This window comes from Aulonocara stuartgranti (genome assembly GCF_965226115.1).
Source record: "Aulonocara stuartgranti genome assembly, chromosome: 16".
Taxonomy (NCBI): Eukaryota; Metazoa; Chordata; class Actinopteri; order Cichliformes; family Cichlidae; genus Aulonocara; species Aulonocara stuartgranti.
The window spans coordinates 28,762,905-28,786,335 of record NC_138952.1 but is presented as its reverse complement, the minus strand read 5'-3'; the positions used below and the strand labels follow the sequence as shown (position 1 = coordinate 28,786,335).

Here is a 23,431-nt window from a genome sequence, read left to right as displayed (position 1 = left end):
AAAAAAAAATTTTTAAAAATCTATATGATATTAAATTATCCAGACAGCAGAGGTTGGACTGAGACAGGAGCAGGAGCAGAAGTTGGCAAACTGGAGTACCTGGCAAGCATTCATTGACTTGAAGCTGGAAAATTCTGTTCCCACAGAGCCTGTTTTTCACTATTGTCTCTATTTACCAAATGACCAGTGACTAGTGTTTTAGCACCAACAAGCACTGATTACCAACCAACTGAATTGGAAAGAAGGCTGGCCTTTTATGCTAAGAAGAGACACTGCTTCCATTTGAGAAGTTGTTTGAGTGTGTGGACAGCTTTGTTAGTCCACACTGAACAGAAACACACCTAAATCATTTAAACACACATGCTTCTACAGACAACATCTTTTGATATCAGTCAGCACAGGCTGATTGACGAATGATATGTACTTGCCCTGGGGTGATCAGTTTGTTCCATAAATTCTGATTTATTATGAGGTAGGAAACAGTATATGGGAAATGTGATTTAAAAATGAAGACAGAGAATACAGAGAAAGCAATCATTTGAAAATCTCATAAACCCAGATTTTATTCACAATAGAACCTAGAAAGCATATCGGATGTCTAAAATGAGACATTTCACTATTTCATAAAAAAATATTACCAACATGCAGTAACAAAAGGCTGGAAAATAAGAATTGTTAAAATGTAACATTTTGCAAATAATACATTCACTGGCGACATGTGAGTAACATGATTGGATATTAAAAAAAAGAGCATCTTAGAGAGGTAGCGTTTCAGAATAATGTTGCTCAACATAAAATCCTAAAACTTCGAATATCATATACGTAATATCATCTAATACTGACAAAGCCAAGAAACAGTATTGGATGCCTGTGATCTTTAGGCACTCAGAAGGCAGTTGATTAAAAACAGGTATGATTCTGTCATTGAAATCCCTGCGTGGGCTCAGTTCACTGTGCTGTCCACAAATGCAGGTTACAGTTCTGAAGAAGAAGCCATACCGGAACATAATCCAGAAATGCTGCTTTCCTGTCTGGGCCAAAGCTCATTTAAAATGGACTGAAGCAAAATGGAAAACTGTTCTGTGGACGGACGATTGAACGTGGAAAACTTCACTGAGTGCATCTTCCAGACTAAAGAAGAGAAGGGATATCCAACTTATTATCAGCCTGCATCTCTGATGGCATGGCAGTGCATCATCAGTGCCTATAGAACTGGCAGCTTATACATCTGATAAAAGGTTTATTCAGGTTTTAGAGCAACAAGTGCTCCCATATAGATCCTACCTCAGGAAAAAGCCTTGCCCATTTCAGCAAGACAGCAGCAAACTGCAGATTGTATTCACAGATAAATAAGACCCAGGACTGCTGAGCAGCTAGAATCCTGTCGGATAAGAACAGGACAATATTTCTCTCCCAGAAGTTTGGCAGCTGCTCTCCTCAATCCCCAGATGTTACCTCTTTCTTTATTGTTTATAAATTTTCTTTGTTCTATAGTAAATAAAACTAGCATCAATGGGATTTGCAAATCATTGCATTCTGTTTTTATTTATTACACTGAATCTCTTCTTTTTGGAATTTGGGTCAAAGGCAAGAGTGAATGCCAGATGGTATGGCTAATTCCTCCTTTGCAGGATTTAGAACCAGGAGAAGTTAAACTAAGTTTTCTAAAAGTCCATCAGGAATGGATTTAAGTTCAGCAAGAGAGGTTGATCCAGGGCTGCAGCCCAATTTAACTCTTAGCAAGCTCATAATTATTTTGATTTTAGCTTAGTATACAATACAACTAATAATTTCACAAATCAAGCCTATCCTTACCTCTGGCAGTCCATATAGTGACACTCAGCCACAATCCCAGGAGATCAGCTGATCTCAATGCCAACCTGAATCAGCTGATACTCAATGAATGCACTATTTGTGGTGCCTACTCTTCTGCACATCTGCAAACCACTTTGGAACCTACCTTCACCACAGCTCCTCTGTTCATGCTGTATTTGACTTAGTGAATGTCATATCTGTGGTCTTGCTGCTTGCTCAGGTGCCAGAACAGAGCCATACCACCAAAAACACATGACTTCAGATGTAAACCATAATCTTTACTTTCAATAAACTGTTCACGAATCAAATCTTAATGATATCAGACTGATGGTATGCTTCATGTTGTCTCCATGTGCAACTGCCTTGCACAGTTATATCTCTATCCTAATCCTCTGAATGATGTTGTATAACTTGTGTTTTGACCACAACAGCAGGACCACAGTATGTAATCCATTTACTGCAGTCCAAATACATGTTTCATAATAATGCTTTACATGTGAGGCAATGTTACAGATAATGACAAAGCTTTGGTTTTACTCAGCCAAAAGTAATTATTTAATTTCCCTACTAACCATTCACCTTCTGTATTAGAAACTTTTTCCCTATCTTCTTCCTGATGCCGTCTGTCCTTTTTCCTTTATTTACGAATGTCACAGCAGATGATGTCGGTGGCACTTAATAATGATTATGGAAATGCATGAAGACACCCTTATTGAATGTCAATGGAAAACCAACATTTAGGTATTTGTGTAATGACAGCGGCCATTGAATGCTGTTTAATGAATGAATTCGTGAGTCCTGTGAGAACTTTCCCATAAAGCCTAGTTTCTTCAGGAAAGCCTTGTTTCCCTTCTCTACAGGGTAGTTACTAAGTAGTCTTTCATTATTTGAATATGGCAAACAGCCACTGAGTTCTTTCTGGGGAAGTCACAACAAGTAATTTAACTGTTAGTTAATGAATGAGGGATTGTGGTTTGTGCCACACAAAACTGACTTTTTTGTCTTTGTTTTACAGAAGTAAGGCTACCTCATGATGCATTGTTAAAGTATTTCAAAATTTGGGCCATGGTAACTCATCATTATCTGTAGTTCCCTGCAATTTTGTGTTGCTCAGGAACCACTTAATATGAATTCATTAATTATCAGGTTGTTTCGTATTCATTCGTCATGTGTTTCTTAGTAACTGCTCATTTTTTCCGTATCATGTTTTCAAATTCCTGGCACACACAGTCTCAAAACATAATGAAATATGGATATAAGCTCTGAAGATTCAAGTATATGGCAGCATGCTGGAGAAATTAATGCAGTTTGTAGAATAACAGCTAGAAACTGACGCTGATTAGTATTTAGATCTTTATAATCTATCCAGTAGCTGTCAAGAGATCTCAGTCTGGACATAACGACAGACTGCAATCATGTCCCTACTTAAAGTATACGTGGTCAAACAACTCTAGTTATGCTCTTTTTGCAACTCCAAGTGATGTCAAAATGAGAAAGTAATGTGACTTCTAACGAACCCACATTAGGTCTCGGAGGAATTGCACTTTACTGCCGCTAACTGAGCACACTGGCCTTCGAACACAATGGCCAAAGAATAACATGACAACTACTTCTATTTATATAAGTTCCTTGTCTAGTGTTCAGGCTTGCCAATTAGTCAAGTTTCTCTCTCGAGGATGCTGCCAGTTCTGTGCTTCCTAAACTTTTAACACTTGGTCACTTTGAAATATTGACATTTTCCAATGGCAAGTTTTCCAATGCTTCTTTTTGTAGTGAAGAACAGCAAAAGAGTTCCAATGTAGTCTAACAAACCACACTTTCACCTTCACTTTGAAATAAAGTTATATTACAAAACACAGTCAATCTCTGAAGGGAGAGTAAACATAGTCCCTGAATGTCTCCAAAGAAATCTCTAAAACTTGGTGGAGACATCTGTTAAAAGGAAACAACAGTTATTTTTCTGTTTTAGGTGATGTATGACTGTACATCTTCAACTATCATGGGTGCAAATTCTAGTCAAGTGAAACCCAAGTTATTCAAGCTCTTTAAAGCATTAAAAAGGAGTGTCAGGAGGGTTTTATAAGGTGTGAGAGCACTTCAGTCTGTCAAGTATATTTTGACAGCTCATCTCCAGGGACCATGTGACAAAAACAAGGCATGGAAGAGGGAAGAAGCAAACCAGCACTGCACAGTAAGAACTGTATTTGCCCCCTGTGGTTTTATGTAAAATGGATGAGAAACAAGCTCTGTGTCCACAGTTTTCACACAGCCACAATGTTATGTTAATCCTCAATTTCCCAAGACACTTGGGGTGTTTGTTTTAGCCAAATAGATTTGTAGAGCAAAACTGGATCTCTAAATCATCACCTGGCCACTTGCCAACATGACCAGACAAGACAGGCACACCAGCCAAAGCCACAAAGTATTAGCATTTGGCTGGTAAGCTGATATGCACGTGGCATGTTTAACATACTCCCTAATAAGATATATGGCCATGCTTCCTGTCTGAGTAATATAACCGTATATTTGAAGAGAAACCTGACTGCTTCAGCAAGGCTCATTCAAGGAATGCAATTTCAAAACAGTGTAAAAAGTGAAGAAACGTATTTTTGCTCCACAAAGCTTCCGGAGGCCTTTTTTAAAGACAAAGCATTTTCATGTTGGGTACATCCGATTCTCCCAAAATCAAGGCAAATAACAGCTATGCTGGCATCTCTGTGAGACACCATGCTATGAGTGTCAACACATATACAGTGACCTCTGTAATCACTTTTGTTTATGTGTCTTTTGACGTATCTCTCTGTAGTCATGTTGACTTTTTATTGCTATTATGCATCGTTCTGAAGTATTTAAGTGTCTAATTGTTGTCATTTTCTGTCTCATAGTAGCTGACTTGGCCAGTATACTATTTACCATGCTTACCATCTTAGGCCACTGTCACACAGGCCTAGGGACCAATTGGTGAACCCTGGTAACTTTATTCCCCAGTTGGCTACAAATCGTTGGTGGAAGTCAATATGAAGTGATTGCTAAAGCCACATTTGCACAGCCCTAGACACTGGTCAGTGATATCTTGGTAACTACCGGCCACTAGAGCAAAGTACAATGTCCTCAACCACTACGCTAGGGGTTGTGAATGGTTGCTGGCAGTTGCAAGCAAGAAATTGGTTGTAACGAGGTATACAGTGCTGTATCAAAAACTTCCTTCCCTTTGTGTCTGGTTGTCACAGTAACCTATAGTTTGCATGGAAGATCCTGAATACCTGCCAAAAGGTAGTAAGCTGTAACTTGCTGCAACTTTATCGGTGAATGTTCGCCATCTCCATTTGTATTCCACTTACTCAAGTTTTAGCACATCTCGGAGAATAAATGTAGAGTATTCAAGGAGAAATTCATGTCTTTCCCAGTGTATGTATAGAAAACCTCCGCACCTTCTCAGATTGTAGAGTGAAATTCAGGTGGAGCAGGTGCTAGCTAGATGAGTTTTCTGCAACACATCTAATTGATGAAAGGTCTAACTTGCCAAAAGTAATTAAGTAGCCCACATTTTTAACTTGAGCTGGCTTCTTTCACTTCTACACTTTCTCTAATTAATTGCACCGTTTTAGCTGTTAGAAGTTTATGACTCAGCACAGGAGGTTTGGCTGGAATGGTAATTTGGCACTTGCGCAATAAATTTTTGCCCAAGGGCCTCTCAACTGGTTCAGCTTTATCAGTGATCTCACTTATTATTATGCATAAAATGTGGGCTCTCCTAGCTTCATTACTGACCCCATTACAAATATAATCTTGACAAGTTCAGCAGCACAAACTCATCCGTGACCTCGTTAATAACCATCCATAACCTCGCCACTTGATTTCGCCTATAATCTTCTTTTTGACATCAATAATAACCTCTTAAAATCTCACTCATGGTCACTATCACATTTCATAAGATCACTTGTAATATCATCATTATGCCTTCTCACCCTGAAACAAAGCTGCGTTTGCTCAGTGAATCGGTAAACAAATCACAATCACTGCAACGGTGTAACAACATGAGAAAATAATTGCTTTGTGTGTGTTTGTTTTGCATCAGTGTGGCTAATGAGTTCCTTTGTCTTCTCATTAAAGACCAGGGAAGGCGAGTAATAGGCACTGGAGGTCGTTCTTTTGGAAGCACTCTTCCTTTTGACTAATTTGCTGCACTTCTTCTCACGCAAATGAATTTGCTACTTAGGGCTTAAAGCTTCTTATGTGAGCAGCAGCTCGTGACATTTACAGAGACACGGGGAAGCTCAAGGAAGATGAGAATGGATCAGCAGGAAATGGGCAACAGTGAAGGACGGTGGAAGGTGGGTGTATGTGTGTATGTGTCATGGTCCTGGGTCTTTTGACCCAGCGTTTTAAGTTTGAGTTTATTTTGTTCATTAGGTTATCTAAGTTCATTTGGTTATTAGACTCCTTGTGTTTTCTTCCCCTGTATTTAAGCTTCCCCTCACCCTTCGTGTTTCATGCTGCGTGTCTTATGTTATCAAGTTTGTATTATTATGCCTAAGTGTTTCTAGTTATTATTTTCCCCTCGTGTTTCCAACCATGTTAAATCTCCCCTGCTCTTCATGCGTTTCATGTCTGTGTCTTACGTTGTCAAGTTCGGGTTGTCATGTCTATATCTCACTGTTTCCTGTCTTATTGTGAAGAGGTCTGGTGTGTCTGTGTTCATCGTGTTCAGTTTTACTCTCCCATTGTCACGTCGTTATGTTCATGTGTGTCAGCTGGTTCCCCATGTGTTGCCACTTCCCTCATTATCCTCCTGTGTCCATTTAGTCTGTGTGCTCTCAGCCATTCTTTGTCAGGTCGTCTGCTCATCCATGTCTCATCCCCAGGTACCCATGTCAGTTCACTATGGTTAAGCTTTTTCATGTTTTGTTATTAGTTCACCCAGTTTAGGTTATTGTTTAGTTTTCACCGATGCCCGATTATTTTTACCCTCATTGCTAGCCTCAATAAACGGCTTGTTTTGTTTATCCACACTACGTTTTGGTCTGCGTTTGAGTCCTCCTCTGCAACACATACGGTCTGCCCCAGCCAGACCGTGACAGTATGTCTTGGAGAGGTTATCTGGGTATGGTGGGACAGTGAGAGGCAAATCAACAAAGAAAATGAAGGAGGGTAGAGGAAACTCTCAGCTTCCTGCGGCATTAATCAGCAGCACATGAAACACCAGAAATGACAGCAGAGCTTACATACAATGGAGAGAGAGGCCATCTCTACTTACCCCAAATATGAAAGCTTGATTGGGCCATTGGACTTCTTTTTTTGTGATAATCATCCCTCCCTCATCCTTTATGTGGTCTCCATTTTTCTTTAAAGGCACTTCTAGAGACACCCAGAGGCTGTGCTAAATGGCAGTCTCTGAATTCTGAATAACCTCATTTTGGGTTATGAGACAATAGGAGCTGGGAGTACACAACAGGCATGCAGCCACTGTGAGTTTCACTCTGGTCATTTCACATCTCGACATCTTTATTTGGCTGTGCCACAGTGATTTGGTGCTATATTAATAAAGCTGAACTGAATTAAATTGAACTGAATCTGACCTAACAGTACTATGGCTTTATGTGATTGCTGGTAGTATATACATTGTTCAGGCACAAAATTATAACCACCTGCCTAATATTGTGTTGGTCCCCATGTTGCTTGTTCCATTGAAAACGTGAGTTGGGGCCTCCAAGGATCGGAATTATTTGTCAAGCACACCCCACAGATGCTTAAATTAGATTTGAGATCTCAAATGGATGGTGGTGGATGTCAAATAACATCCACACGGATGGAAGTACCCAAGGTTTCCCAGTAGAGCATTGCCCAAAGCCTCACACTGCCTCCACCTGCTTTCTTTCGTCCCATAGTACATAATGGTGCCAGGTGTCCTCCAAATAAGTGATGTGCATGCACCCAGCCTTCCATATGATATAAAGGAAAACGAAGATGCTCTGACCCAGTCATCTAACTGTCACAATGTGGCCTATTTCTCCTGCTTCTAACACATCACCCCTCACCATCAATGTTCACTTATCTCAGCCACTAACAGGTGCCATGGTGAAGAGATAATAAGTGTTATCTACTGCACCTGTCAGTGATTAACATGTTATACCTGATTTAAAGAAAACAACTTTCTGTTTCCAGAACAGTTTTAAAGTAACAAATAAGTAAAGGAGTCTGAAGAAAAGCTTTGGGAACTTAGAAGCTCACTCTTCAGTAATCATTGCAGCTTTGTAGCAGCTAAGATTTGTTCAGTTCTTGTTTGGGAGGATTTTTGCCTTTTCTTCCTTCCTGCAAAAGATTTGTAGTTCTTTTAAATTTCTTGGTGGCTTTGCATGTGCAGCTGTCTTGAAATAAAGCCCCAGATTTCTAAAATTTTGATCAGGGTGACTATGAGGGCCATAGTAAAACCTTCAGCTTTCACCTATGGATTATAGAAAATATTTTAATTTAATCTTTAGTTTTATTTATTATTTATTTTACTGTTCACTGATATTTAATGAAATTCATTCTTGCTCACTCATAGTGTTACTGGTTGGAACAGATATATAAGTGTGACTGATCAGCCCTATATTTAACAATTCTGCATTGTTTTTCCCCCACATTTTTCTCATGGCTTTCAGTAAGTTCTCTTTTAACTATATTAGTCTACAATACTTGTTTCCAAAATGCATCTTCAAGCAACTTAAAGAAGTCCAGACACAGGATTTTCTTTCCAAGCTCAGACCAGCTACATCTTTGTTTTGTTCTTATAGCATTCTCTTGGAAAATGGGGATCTGTTAGATTTGAAAACTGCAATACTTTCCTGATGACTACTGTGTGACCAAGCACAACAAGTAAATCTGACACAACTTGGTAATAGTTGGTCATTTCTATTAAAGAGTCCCCCAAACTTCTGAATCACATTCTTCGTATTTACTGTCACTCTCCCTTTTTTTTTCTAAAAAAAAAAAGAAAGTTTTTAATCTATAACTTTATGCCTTTTAAAGATCACTTCATGCTATGTTCATCACAGTAACAGAAATCTGAAGACGTCCAAACTTTTGCATGCTACTGTATTTTTGTGAAACAGTGATTTGAAGGACTGCAGTAACTTGGTCTCTGCACCACCTCTGTGTGCCCCTTTCTTGTCGTGCTGAAGTAGCACTTGGAGTAAACACTTCACTCACAACAACAGCACCAAACACCTCCATCACTGCTGCTCTCCATCTGTCCTCAAGCCACAGCCATGCATGAATTCTAACATGCACAGACTGGGATTGCCTCATAAGACATATTTTCAAGAGCAGTTCTCTAAAAACCAAATATACGTTTTTCAAAATGCAAAGAAAAACGTCAGATTTAATGTGATTTCTTCACTTCCTGCTCTCACCAATGTCTCAGAAATGATTTGCAGTTGAACAAAGCTTTACACATGCAGGCAGGTGGAGTTTGTTTAGTCATTAGTCATGTAACCATTCATTCTTTGAGGAGAAAAAAAGCCCACATCAACAACAACAAAGCACTGTGCCTGCTGGACTCGAGTCAGCAACACACCAAATGTCAACTTAATGAAGCCCATTATGAGTGTCACTCAATGCTTACCATAGAGAATGGTCACCATGGAAACCGGCATGACCAAGATGCCGAGAAGCATGTCAGCTACTGCCAGTGACATCAAGAAATAGTTTGTGGCGTTCTGCAGCTTCTTCTCCAGGGAGACGGCCAAGATCACCAGGATGTTGCCCATGACCGTGACAGCGATGACCACTAAAATCAGCAGGGCTGCCCAGTTTTTCTGCATCAGCTGCTCCAAGGGAGGACACTGAGACCCGTAGACTCCCACCACGTTATGGTGAGACCAGTTCCCCAGCTGTGCGTCATTGCCATTATGAACCACGTTGTTCCTCTGGCAGCCCAGGTTTGTGGCATTGCTGCTTTGGAGGCCACCTTCCTCGCGTGGAGGCCAGGGGTTAGACCCCAGAGTGGTAACGGCTGTGACAGTGTTAGAGATCAACTCTGACACATTGCCACCATGCAGGTTCATGGTGTCAGCTCGATAAATGCTCAGGACCGCTGCCTGGAAAGTGGGTCAGAGTGGCGGAGAAAAGAGGAAAGTCTGTTCATCGCTCACTTGTTTTCCATTCCCGTTGCTCTGAATATTATAAATACAACACCGTTCATCACTCGAGCAATTAACCTGTAATTCAATATGGTTTACCACTTCTTTGCTCCATCATGTCAAATAAAAAAAAAAGAAGAAAAGTCCCCGGATTGACTGTCAGAGGATCAAAAAATCATCTCCACAACGGGGAAACAAAAATAGCATTCTGCTGAATTCAGCGCAACCAGAAGAGCAGCTGTTTGATCTCACAGGACAATGCCAAACGCTTAAAAATGATATCTCGCTTGGTTAATAACCTCACTGTGCCAACAGTCCGTCATCTGGCTCTGTGAAAACAAAGAAACAAAAGTATTCCGTTGCCCAAAATATCCCAAACAGAACAGAGTTGTTTTAGGTCCCATGTCTTCAGTGATTTAGGAAAGAAAAAATCTCTTCTGATTATAGAATCCACTCAAAGCTGGCGCGATGGCAGTTGCAGGTTTCTCCTCCTTGGAGTTTGAAGTCAAGGCTGTGTTCATGTTAAAAATATCAGGTCCATGTGAAGTCGGGAATGTTACAAATCAGAATTTCATGGCCTGGTTGAAGCAGTTATTCAGTAACTTTGTTTCTTTTCAGTCAGTCTTTAATGTATGATCTTTAAGGAGTATGAGAACACAAACAAATAAAAAAAATCCTCTAGCCTTGAAATGGTCATTCTTAAACAGTATAATGACACACTGGTGTTATCAGTTTTACACAAACCCTGACTTACGTGTGAATGTTCAGAATTTGTTTATCCTAGCTGACACTCCTGCACAGATGTCATTATGCTGTACGTGCGTGTTTCCTAATGTGTGTGGAAATCTTCAAGCGTCCTCGCTCTCTCGTCTCAACTCATCCCTGCACCTGTGAGAGTGCGTCGGCAGCCGACAGACATGGATGATGAACATGATGATATCTGACATGTGTGAGTATGTGTCACTAACTTTCCAGTCTCCTTCCTTCACTCGCATTTCTTGACTCATAGTAAGAAAGTATTCCTTGTTCACTGTAACTAAGAATAATGTCAGACCTCCAGAGAATTAAATATTCCTTACATTTTTCCTCCTTGTACTTGCATAAGCCCTCAGTGGAAAATGTCAGTCACTCTTCAAATCCTTCATGAATAAACACAGATCTCCTTCCTTCACAGACCTTGATCATTCATTCTGCACATTTCCATATCTTGTCACTTTCCAAAAAGGAAAAAAAACTAAAAAAGAAGCAGAAGGAAGAGAAGGAGGAGGAGGAAAGCAAACTTCTTCTCTCTCTCCCATCAGCAGACTGAAGAGGCTCTGTGTGTTTTCAGCTTTCCAGGAGAGTGCCATTAAGTTGTTGAGTCGTCTTCTGTGGTGAACAGGAGCTGAATGCTATTCTGCTTCTACTCGCTCACGCTGCTTCTCACATGCAGCCTGTCTCTCCCTCCCTCTCTCTCTGCAGCTCTCTCACTTGGATCTCCTGCTCTCGCTCTCTCCCTTTCTCTCCCTTTTTACCCAGGGTCTCTCCCCCGCATACCATTTTGGTATGCTCCCTCTCTCGGTCTCTCTCTCTCTTTCTCAAGCGTTCTCTTCTATTTATTGTGCCGCTTTCTCTTTCCTCTTCTTATTCCTGAATCTGGAAGTCCTGTTGTCCCTCCTTCAGTCGCTCTCTCACACTCTCTCTGTGTTTCTCTCACTCAAGTTAAACCTGCATCTCTCTCAATTCACTTTACTAGCATTACCATATTCAGCAATATGCCAAAGCCCTCTCTCTCATATATCTATATATATATATACATAGATAGATAGATAGATAGATAGATAGATAGATAGATAGATAGATAGATACTCATCATGGGTGATTTCTTTGGTGGAATGATTGTATTGCATACATGTTTAATGACTTAAAAAAACAAGAATTGGGTGCACAAGTTTGAATTTATTTTGGATCTTTTCTAATCCACACAGGGGTCAAAAGTATACATACATTTGTGCTAATATTTTGTAAAATGTCCTGGCACAGAGCGGGCTTTTAAGTGTAGAACACACATTCTCAATAGGGTTGAGGTCAGAGCTTTTTGGGTCATTTCTAAACAACTGCAGATTCCAGGATCATCAGATTAAACAGTTCAAATTATTTAGATATGTCGCCACCACACTGCCAAGGTCTGGGAGAAGACCTCAGTTGTCACCCTCAGATGAGAGAATTATTCAGGATCAACCCAGGAACCACCAGGACTCAAGCCTGAAAACCACTGGAACACCAGCATCATTGTCCACAGTGAGGTGTTTTACATTTTTATGAAATGAGAAGGTGCCAACCAACAAAGAAGGACCTGCTCCAACTGTTTACATGGACAAGCTAAATGCCTTCTGGAGAAAAATTTTGGTCACATGAGTCAAAGATTGAGCTTTATGGCCATTTTGCCAGCTGTCAATCATCATGGGATCAAACCTCTGGGGCTGTTTTGCTGCTAGTAGTACTGCACAAAGTGGATTGAATAATGAGGACTACCTACAAATGATTCAACTTACCCTCAAATCTACAGCTAGACGGTTGAAACTTGACACAGCTCAGTTTTCGAACAGGACGGTTATCCCAAACACACATCAAAACTATGTTTAATGGATAAAGCAGGCTATCATTTGGCTTCTGGAAAGGTCTAAGGACCTTGGAAAGAAAAGCATCTGAACTTCTTTAAGTTTCCTTGAAGACATTTTTGAAGTGGACTTCATAAACGCATGGCACAACACAGAAGAGCCACCTCGATGTGACAAGACTCAGCAGTCCATCTGTACCTAAAGAACAAAGGTCAATCTTTCAAGGATGCCAATGTTCACATTTTGGACAGAGAAGACAGATGGTTTGTAAGAGGAGTGAAAGAAGCAAGGTATGTCCGCTGTGAGCGACCATCTTTGAACAGAGGCGGTGGTTTATGACACAAACTGTCTGCCACCTATAATCCAGTTTTGAAATCCATCCACAGACACCTTAACTCTCACTCACATCCTGGGCCATCTGACCTCAAGAAATCACATGATAGGGTGGGGCTAGGCTTCACAATGGGTTCACCCGAAACCTTGGCTGATTGTGACCCACACCCCTTTTCACACCTTGGCTTGTGTGATTAGGTAGAAGATCAATAGGGGGTCCATGACCCTCTTGGGGACACTTCCATAGGACTTAAAATCTGGGACTCTCCACAAATTGCTCTTACCACTAAAGAAGCTTCTCAGATGAGAGGTGAAATGTTAGACTTGGACTATGATGACCTGGATGACTGAGAACCTTAGGCTTCTTGAAAGGCTTTCCCAAAGCCCTGATTTTAACCATGTTGAAAATATGTGGACTACACTGAAAAGCTGGGTAAATGACAGGAAACAAAGCAATTTAAAGGAACTCTGACAAGAAAAATGGTCAAACATCCAGCCAGAATTATACCAGAAGATTTTTGATGGCTGCCAATCACGACATGATTTGGTTGGCTGGCGGAATGTGCAGATACATTTGAACAGATGCATTTTAGTTTGCTGCCATCTGTGCTGGTGTTTGGACACTCAGCTCGTAATCACAAGTAAAGCAAAGCATTCACAATTTCAACTGGTCAATGGATGACATCAACTCATCAAAAAATGAATGCTGAGCCAAGAGTGCTAAAGCCTGAAATGCATGTGTATGAAAGGTTACACTTTATTTAATCTGTAGTCAATTACAGATTTACTGCAGGTTTCCATCCTCTAGTCTACTCTAAATGAAGACACAAAGCTTCATATTAAGCAGGAGAACTGTGGAGACTGTTTGGACAAAATTATTGACCGCCTTACATATACAAGAGCCAAGAGCCTTCCTTTCCACTTCCTCCATGTAAAGGTTGGCTACAATAGGTGTCACCTATTGTAGCCAACCTTTACATGGAGGAAGTGGAAAGGTATAAAAACATTTTGCAAGGGGCCCATTGAGAAAAAATCAGACAAAAACTGGTTCACCCGAAAGACAAAACGCCAAAACACAGACTTAACAATGTGGTGTATGCTGTACAGTGCAGCGAGGAATGCCCAGACCTCTACATTGGAGAGACCAACCAGCCACTTCACAAGCGCATGGCACAACACAGAAGAGCCACCTCCACAGGACAAGACTCAGCAGTCCATCTGCATCTTAAGGATAAAGGACACTCTTTCGAGGATGCCAATGTTCACATTTTGGACAGAGAGGACAGATGGTTTGAAAGAGGAGTGAAAGAAGCCATCTATGTCCACTGTGAGCGACCATCTTTGAACAGAGGCGGTGGTTTACGACACCAACTCTCTGCCATCTATAATCCAGTTTTGAGATCCCTTCCCAGACGCCTTAACGCCCACTCACATCCTGGGCCATCTGACCTCAGGAATTCGCATGATAAGGTGGGGCCAGGTTTCACAATGAACTCACCCGAAACTCTGGCTGATTGGGACCCACGCCCAGTTTCACACCTTGGCTCAGGCGATTAGAGGATCATCAGGGGGTCCTTTTGTCCCTCTGTGGGGGGTTACTCCCACTAGGTTTATATCTGGGACTCTCCACCATTTGACCTCAGAACTGAAGAAGCTTCTCGGATGGGAGGTGAAACGTCTTCAAGTAACTTAAAGAAGTCCAGACGCTTTTCTTTGCAAGCGCCTTTGACAGTTTAGTTTAAGTTGTCTTTAGCATTCTGGTGATTTCAACCTTGTACTGGTTCCTCTGGTATGTGTCTCAGGCTTCTGTTTATTTGAGAACACCCTCTTGATTCCTCTTCCCCTTTCGGCCGATTTCCGTCTGTCCACTCTTCAGCTCACTACCTGCCCAGTCCCTATGCTATTAACTAGGAATGGCACGATACCACTTTTTTATGATAAAACGTTAGCTGCCCAAACTCGAATGAAAAAAAAAGCTCATTCTTTTAATAACCCTTTTGTAACGTGTCCACTTTAACATGAGAGGGAGGTTTTTCTTTAGAAAGATCTGCATTTCAGCCTTCTCAGCTGTCAGGCTGCTTCTCCTTTCATCAATAACAATAGAGGCTGTACTGAAGAGTCTCTCACTCTCCACACTTGTTGTAGGTGCACAGAGAAATTTAGCTGCTGTAGAAACCAGAGTGGGCAATCGAGGTTGGTTGACTTTCCAGTACAGCAGTGGATTGTCTGAACGCTGAATGGTTGGCTCACTGAGGCACAGGATTTACAGTGTTTTCCTTCGGGATTTTATCCAAAACACTTTCAAGTCTCTTGGGCTTGTAGATTCTACCCGAGGAGTCTTCTTTGCTGACTCCAAGAATGCCAAACATTATGTCACTCTGATGAATCTAATGTACAGGGTGGGCCATTTATATGGATACACCGTAATAAAATGGGAATGGTTGGTGATATTAAAGTCCTGTTTGTGGCACATTAGTATATGTGAGGGGGCAAACTCCTCAAGATGGGTGGTGACCATGGTGGCCATTTAGAAGTCGGCCATCTTGGATACAACTTTTGTTTTTTCAATAGAAAGAGGGCCATGTGACACATCAAACTTATTGGTAATGTCACAAGAAAAACAATGGTGTGCTTGGTTTCAACGTAACTTTATTCTTTCATGAGTAGTTCTCCTCAAAACCTCATCCATGTTCCATACCTCTACCATTAAAGTAGCTTTTGATTGTTTTGAGGTTTCTGCACTTGTGAAGTCCCTGAAATTATAAGAATAGCCAAATGATAATATTAAATGTATCATCAGGTAGGGTGATTAAACTTGGGCCCTCATTCTTGCTCTTTATTCCATGTCCATTTTATGGATCTCAACATACTTTGCTGTACTATTTTGAGCCAGGCTGTCATGGTCCGCGGCCCGGCGTACGGGGTGCTGTTGGGATGCCCACGCCCACGGGCGTGGCTGCTAACCCCACACCTGCATCCCATCCCAGGCGATCACCAGGTGGACTATTTAATCCTGCCCTACCTGCTGCTCCACGCCAGTCCGTAGTCGCCTCTCAGCGGTAACGTACACCTGCGGGAAAAAACCCCTTATGACAAATTGTCCATTGGAACTGACTCTGTTTTACCCTGTGTACTCAGATCACAACTCGGCGTTTTTGCGAGCCACCTGCCTGTCCACCTGTCCGCCTGAGATTCGGAAGCACTATCAGCCTCGCCGTCTCGACCCTTTTGGAGCCCTCCCCCCTCTGGTTCACTCAGCCCGGCTACCTCCCTTCTCACAGCCCCGCTCTCGGCGTTCCCTGCGCAGTTCACCTCCCCAGTCCCTCGGTTTCTTCTGGTTCCATACGTTGTTTTTTCGGCTACCCTCACGGGACACCTTTAGTTATAATAAATTTGCTTTCTTTATTACCTCCTACCCTGGTGTGTGTGTTCTGCTTCTGGGTCCAGCTTGCGCACGGAACTTCGGTTCATGACACAGGCAGCATATTTTCTAATATGCACTGGTGGTGTATCTACTGAACGACAAGTCTATCTAATCTAGAATGACGTCACCGTTTCTGACACACACACTCTCCTCTTGGTGGCATATTCAGCTCCATTCAAATGTCCTCTAAACGTGAATATGCTTGTGTTGAGGGTGACCCACTATTTTTCTTCCAACTACCACAGCGTCACATCCACTACATTGGTGCTAGCAGTCCCTCATTCACCACGACTTGCAACGTGTGCTCAAAGCATCCCAAACTTGTAACTCCTTGCTGATCCATTACCTTTGCTGGCATTGTCTTGCAAAATAACGTAGATTTAATTCTTCGAATTTTTTCTTTCCAACATTTCCTCCATAGCTGTAGAGATGGACTCTCCTGAGTGCTAACCATGAAACTGTTTAGTCTGCAACACTGCTTTTTTATAGTGTAAAAGTAAAACTTGAGTCTGTCAATTGTGTGGTCAGACTTAGAAATGACGATGGACAGACGTCCAAGATCCCAATATCAGTTGTTAAGTTTAACGTGGGAATACTTTCCAAACATTCAGAGAGGAAATTAGACAACTGCTTGTACATCTCTGGGATAGCTTGCTTGGAGATGAAATGGCAGTTTGGCAACACCAAATGCTCCATTAAGCCTTGAAAACCAGCATTTTCCACAGCAGAAAGGGTATGGTCATCAAGCACTATAAAATCAACAATTTTCTCTGTTATCAGCTTTGCTTTGTTGCTTTCTGGAGGGAGTTTCTCACGCTTCTGAATGGTTTCCAAAAGTGCTTGTTGATACAGTACCTTTTTTGTTCTCAGCATTGGAGGCCTGGATAAATTCCATGTATTCCTTTCCTTAGTGTTTCTGCAAGTGTTTAATTATGTTAGTGGTGTTAAAGTTCCCAACACTGCTGCCATCATGAAACATTTGCATTGCATAAGTCAGACTCTGCGGTCTTGCTCTTTTTTTTCTGAAGTAACTCCACACCGCTGACATGCCAACAGGTCTCAAACACAACAACATGTGTGAGACCATGTGATGTTGCAAGTTTTGTGAAGCGCTTTTTTGACATTTAATGGGTCAGGTTACATTTATTATTTCATCCCAATATCCGATCCAGTAATTTGGGCCAGGATCGGACTGTATATCAGATTGGTACATCCCTTCTATTAACACCTCCAATCAGGAGCTCAGCCTGTAACCACTATCAGTGAGTGTTTTGTGTCTGTGTTGGGTCCACCACTTTGACTAGTCATCAGACAAATACATAAATGACTGAAATAAAAGTCTGGACATAAATACTGTACAACAGCACACAGCTAATAATTTGGGGCTCTATACCACTGCCACATAATCATTTATCCCATCATTCAGATCATGGCTGCCATCTTTGAGCCTTGTTCAGCCAGTGGTTTCTTCCTGTTTTTCTTTCCCACTGTTTCCAAGTGTTTGCTCAAATGGGTCTTTGTTTAACTTACAATATAAAGCGCCTTGGAGTGACTGTTGTGATTTGGTGCTATGTAGATAAAACTGAATTTGTTGTATCTCAGTCATCACAACAACATTTGATTGTTGTGTTGGCTCGGACACGGCAGATTTGAAATGTGAATTACACGTAAATACAAAGAGAGGTAAAAACTAACAACAATGAAAAAATGGAGTTCCTGGTGTTATCCATCATAGTGTGAACTTTCAAATTAACAAAGACACAGTTGGGGCGTATACTAGGCTGGATACAAGAGGGAAATGTCAAGCCACAAACTCACACACCATTCTTCAAGTTTTCTGCTGTGTGATATAAAAGGAAAACTTGCACAATTCCCATTTTTGATGACTATTCTACAGAAAAAGTCTGCCTGATAGTAACATAATGATTATGGTTGACTAATGACCCTTGGATACAGATTTTTTTTCAGTAACAAAACATTGAGTTTGCTGCAAGTGAGTGACAAGTATGCCCAACAAAATGAAAATAACAGAAAAGGGTGACTGAATTATAGGGAAAAAATGCATATGGACTGTGGAGGGTTTATGCTTGAGCTTCCACAATCCCACAATTCAACACTGCAGGAGAAGGAAATAGTCTCACTCCTGGGCAGGGGAACAATTAAGATTATCCCTCAGCTGGAGACTCAGAGAGGCTTTTTCTCTAGTGTTTTTTTTTTTGCTGTGTTGGAGGAAGAAATCAGAAACTCACCTTCATAATCACCAAATCATTCTTAGAAATTTTCATTCACTAAAAACAAAAGAAACAACAAAAACACTCTCACTATTTTTCATATCTCAATTGAAGAACTTCTGATGAAGGATAAGGAAATCGAAAAAAACAAAAGCAAGTCACTCATAACGCTCACTGTAACAGATCAGGCATACATACAGTGCATACTGTCAGTAAGGAAAATAATCATGCACAAATGCAGTATTCTTCTCTTGTAAGATGATAAAATCAAATAAAATTTCCATCAAGACTTAAGTGCTACAAATTCACAAGTAAATAAGCTGCTAGAGATAGCAGTGCAATTAGTGCCTTTTTTGTGAACACTGGGGACAGAGTCACTGCTTAAATACACTTTCTAAAACCCATGTTTTCAATGATGCTATAAAAACATTTTGCAAGGGGCCCATTGAGATGCTTCACATCTGTACTTGAACATGACAACCCACTAACTTTCTGTCATCACTCATTTTAAATGTCAGCATGGCGGATCCCACAGCACGGCTGCTCTTATTAACCTGTGTTTTTCTTCCTTTGTCAGACGATGTTTTGATCATGAGATAATGATTTCATTTGGAGCGTCAGTGCCTTGGAAATGACAGCTGGTTAACACACACGTGTATTTACATCTCAGGGTGTATCTTTGTGGATATTTCCATGCAGTTTTTCTTCTTTTGTTTCTGCTGGAAAGCTGTGCTGCAGGTTATATTTTATTAATGCTTACAAGGCCTGCTGTAGGTGAAGTGTGTAACGTACATAGGACTTCTGCACAGAGCAGCAGGCAACTATATGAGGAAGTAAAAGGTTTATTGTCATTTGCTTAAACTTAAAGTGACCAAGATAACAGAACAGCCTGTGTCTCGATTAAAGTCTGGAAAGTGCATTAACCAGGTGGGAATATGAATGTTTATACTGTAAACTTTCATTTTAAAATTGTTCATGTCAGTTTAACTTTAAATTCCAGCTTTCACTTGAGATTTTATGGTACATGCAACTGCTTGTAATATAGGTGTCGGGCGACAGCAGGTGTGTTTTTCAGCGATACCACTTATGCGATGTTTGAATCTGACTCTGTGTAATTTCTCTGTGCTGCTGACACTCTCCTTTCACTTCCCTTTAGGTGAGGTAAAAAGGTGTTTTTACGCTCCAAAACAGCTGGTGAAACAAAAGGCCGTCACCACACAGACGCTCTTCAATGAAGCAGAAGCTGTTAACAGAAAATCATAATGAAGAGCATAAACCATTTGCTTTCTTTCTCCGACGATTTGCCTCATTTTCTCCTGCACTGCCTCTTTCTGTCTCCGACTCATGCGCGTAATGACTGTCAGATCTAACAACCATCTCTTTTTCATCAATATGCTTTGTTTAGCCTTTGTAGGCAAAGAAAAGCCCGTTGACAACAGCAGTGAACGCAGCTTTCGATTTGTGTTAATTGTGTTTTTGTGCTACATGCTTCTCACTAATTGTAACAAATAGTGTGTATTCTTCATTTTGTATTGGTCCATTTTGCACTCTATACAGCGGCACATCCGTAAAATGAATTAAGGGCGAGGACTTGATTTCTTTTCTCTTCCTCCTCACCACACCGAGCACGCCACAAAGCCAGGCTCAGACTCATTATTACTGCTCTTTGTGTGAGAGAACAGATCCATTATGAAGAATGATTTACTGTCCACATTAACTGTTTACGTTTCACAGCAGAGGGACTGCACCTTTGTTATTCTTTGGAAAATAGGCGAGCTGTTTATCAGTTTATTTACTTTATCAGTGCCACAAAAATCTTAAAGAAATAGCCCACATGTATGTGAAACAAGTTTATTAGAAAGAAATATGTTACACTTTTTAGGTGACATTTGGAATTATCATATTGCATTAGTTGTTTTTACACTGCTTGCAGTAAGTCCAAGTTTTCGCTGACAGGAAATGACAGAAAAGAGAACATGGGACATTAGGGGGAAAAGGCACAAGATCATTTTATGTAAAATGGTAACATGGGGTTAATGATAAAGAGGAAAGTTGTACAATGTAACAAAAGTTGCCTCAAGGTGATTTATGGTTTAAGGCGAAGAACCCACAAAAAACTGAGAAAACCCCAACATCATATAACCTCTGATGAGCAAGTCAGGGTTCATACGCCTTTTTCAGGGTCAAATTCAAGCACTTTTTAAACACTTTCAGTGTCCCTTTTCAAGCTTTTCCAGCACATGCTGCCACTGCCGACCCCCAAAAAGAATGCATGTTTCTATTCACATCACCTCAGTAAAACCATGTGAAAATTAAAACAAATCATCCTAGGTGAACTTAAATACCTTTGTTCACCTTTTGTTAAGAAATAGAAAAACAAACCACACAAAAATACTGCAAAAGGAAACTGTCACCTTATATACATAGTGTACAAACTCAAAATGCACATTTCACTTAAAAATTAAGATGTGAAAATGTGAACAAATCAACTTGTTAGAGATATTCATCTCCTGTTGACCCCCCCCCCCCCCCCCCAAAAAAAAAATAAAGAAATACATGTCTTCTCATCAGAAATTGATGCTTCTTTCCTGTGTGACAAAAAATAGGAGACAGGCATTTGTTTGTTGTTTGTTTGTTTTTTAAGTTAATTCCCAATAAAACGGTTTTATTGCTAACTACATTGCTGTCTGTATTATTGCTGAAGTCCTAAATGATCACCTTTAAAGTGTTTGTGCTAATAACATCATGTACAGTCAGACAGGCATGGAGAACAGCACTGACTGGGAGGCTTTGAACAGATCACATAGTTCAATTCAACATATAAGACTTTAAGAATGCACAAGCATCTACTTAAAATCTATTTAATTTATCATCTGTGATATTATTATGTACAAATCCAATGTATTTTGTTCATCTCCCTTAAATAAACAGGCAGCCTTAAAGTATGAAATATTCATATACAAAAACACATAAATGTGTGGCTGATAGTGCCCCACAGGCCTCAGTGTGAGCTTGAAGACATTTATAATGTTTAAGTAGTTTAATGTGCAGATGACGATAAACACATTTTGAATGAAAGCCGGGGAACTTTGGTAGCACAGAAACAAGTGGCTATTCTTTGTGACCATATGGATCACTCATATTACCATTATTTCAAATACTCAAAAAATCTGGGGTCCAGGGTATAATTGGCCGTTTTTGACTTGTTTTAATCAATTTTAAATCATGCTTTTTATTTGTTTTTGTTTCTAATGTCTCTGTAAAGCACTTTGAATCACCTTGTTGTTGAATTGTGCTATACAAATAAATTTGCCTTGCCTTGCCTTGCCTTACTTTTGATTTGGCCTCTATATTTCACCTTTATCTTGCCAATCTGTTAATTTCTCATTTTGACAAACTGTATCAGCACAATTTATCTAAATTCAGACAATATTTAGATATATTTAAGTAGAAAGTGAAATTTTTAACTGTAAAAACCACAAGCATGTTTAACGAATCATTTTCATAACTTGAAATGCAAATAGAAATTGTACATTTTTAAAAATATGCACAAGTTCTGTAAACAACAAAGTTATATGGTACTATTTACCTAAAAATGCAGCCAAGGCTCAGACTTTTTTTATATAACCATTTAAATCTCTTTGCAGAACAATCAGGTGTTCTGCATCAAATAAGAAGGCACACAAATTATTTATGCAACGCCAAAAAATAGTTTGTGTCCACTCTAACACAGATGAGAACAGCACAGGGATAAATCAGCAGGTGTGTCACTCAGCGTTTACACTGTAATCTGTCTTTGATGGCTTTTTCCAAACACGGTAAACGTCACAAATCTCTCATATATCAAAACTGTCTTTCTCTCTCTTTCGCTCACTCCTAAAACTTCCCCCTCTTCTCAAACAACCAAATGCCACATGTTGCCATATCATTTTTTGATTGGTTGACATGGTACATTTTTCCACCAATAGGGAAGGAGTGTTTTTTCTTTTTTCACCAATAACTGTTGTTTTTCACTCACAAGCAAAGCGTGTCTGCCAGCGCTTTCCTTAGAAAACGCCATTTTTACCGTTTCTTCCCGGAGGAAACGCCACTGTTTTATTAAACACAAAAAACACCAGTTTTACGTGGCCTATCAACACAATTTAAAAACTGGTATATAGTTTGAAGTCCACACGTTCGACCCAAGTTGAAATGGAGATTCTGGGTCCGTTGACCCCAGAGGGCTAACCAGAAAGCCTTAAGTTAGCTAGTTATGTATCAGGCTAATGTTTAAAGCTTTCACTTGAGTAAATTAACTCATATTACTGCTAAGTAATGTTAGCTAAGTTCACAGCATATTCCATAATAGCGCTGCCATACTGCATCACACTCAGTACATTTCAATCATTTCTCCAGCAAGTTTGACAGATAGCAAAATAATAATCATAATTTTTTAAAAATAGCATGTGTAACGTACACGTACTGGAAAATTATTTACTAGGACTCACCTATCATGCGACTGGAGAGCGCAAACTCCGCCATTGTTGTTTTCCATCAAACACTCATTAAAACGGCGACCTACAGGTATGTTAGCGCACTCATCCCCGACTGTCCGAGGAAGGGGCGGGGTCACACGTTGAAACGCAAGGCAGCCCAGGCGGGGAAATTTGCCTCTACATTTTGCGACTCGTTTTATTTCTCTATCTGATAAGAAAACTATTCAATTAGATAGTTATTTATGGTGAATGAAATACAGTTACACTTTCAAGCACTTTTAAGCACCACATCTGAAATTCAAGCACTTTTCAGAAAATGGTCCTCATTAACTGGAAAAATAAAAATAATCTTAATTCTAACCTATATAAAAACCATCTAATAGATCACATTAGTCTTGATACAGCCTCTGCCATCACATTCAGGGCTCTA

General features: G+C 40.3%; 1 protein-coding gene across 2 annotated transcripts in view; it reads right to left on the bottom strand.

The window, feature by feature from the left end:
• The window catches only part of htr2aa (5-hydroxytryptamine (serotonin) receptor 2A-a), a 112,737-nt gene extending 101,222 nt beyond the window's left edge, over positions 1-11,515 (bottom strand). For both annotated transcript variants that reach the window (XM_082508529.1, XM_082508530.1), the window contains exon 1: positions 9,422-11,515. In XM_082508529.1, coding sequence (XP_082364655.1) covers positions 9,422-9,863 — 442 coding nt within the window. In that variant the 5' untranslated portion in view covers positions 9,864-11,515. The remainder of the gene's footprint in view (positions 1-9,421) is intronic.
• Between the last annotated feature and the right edge of the window lie 11,916 nt (positions 11,516-23,431).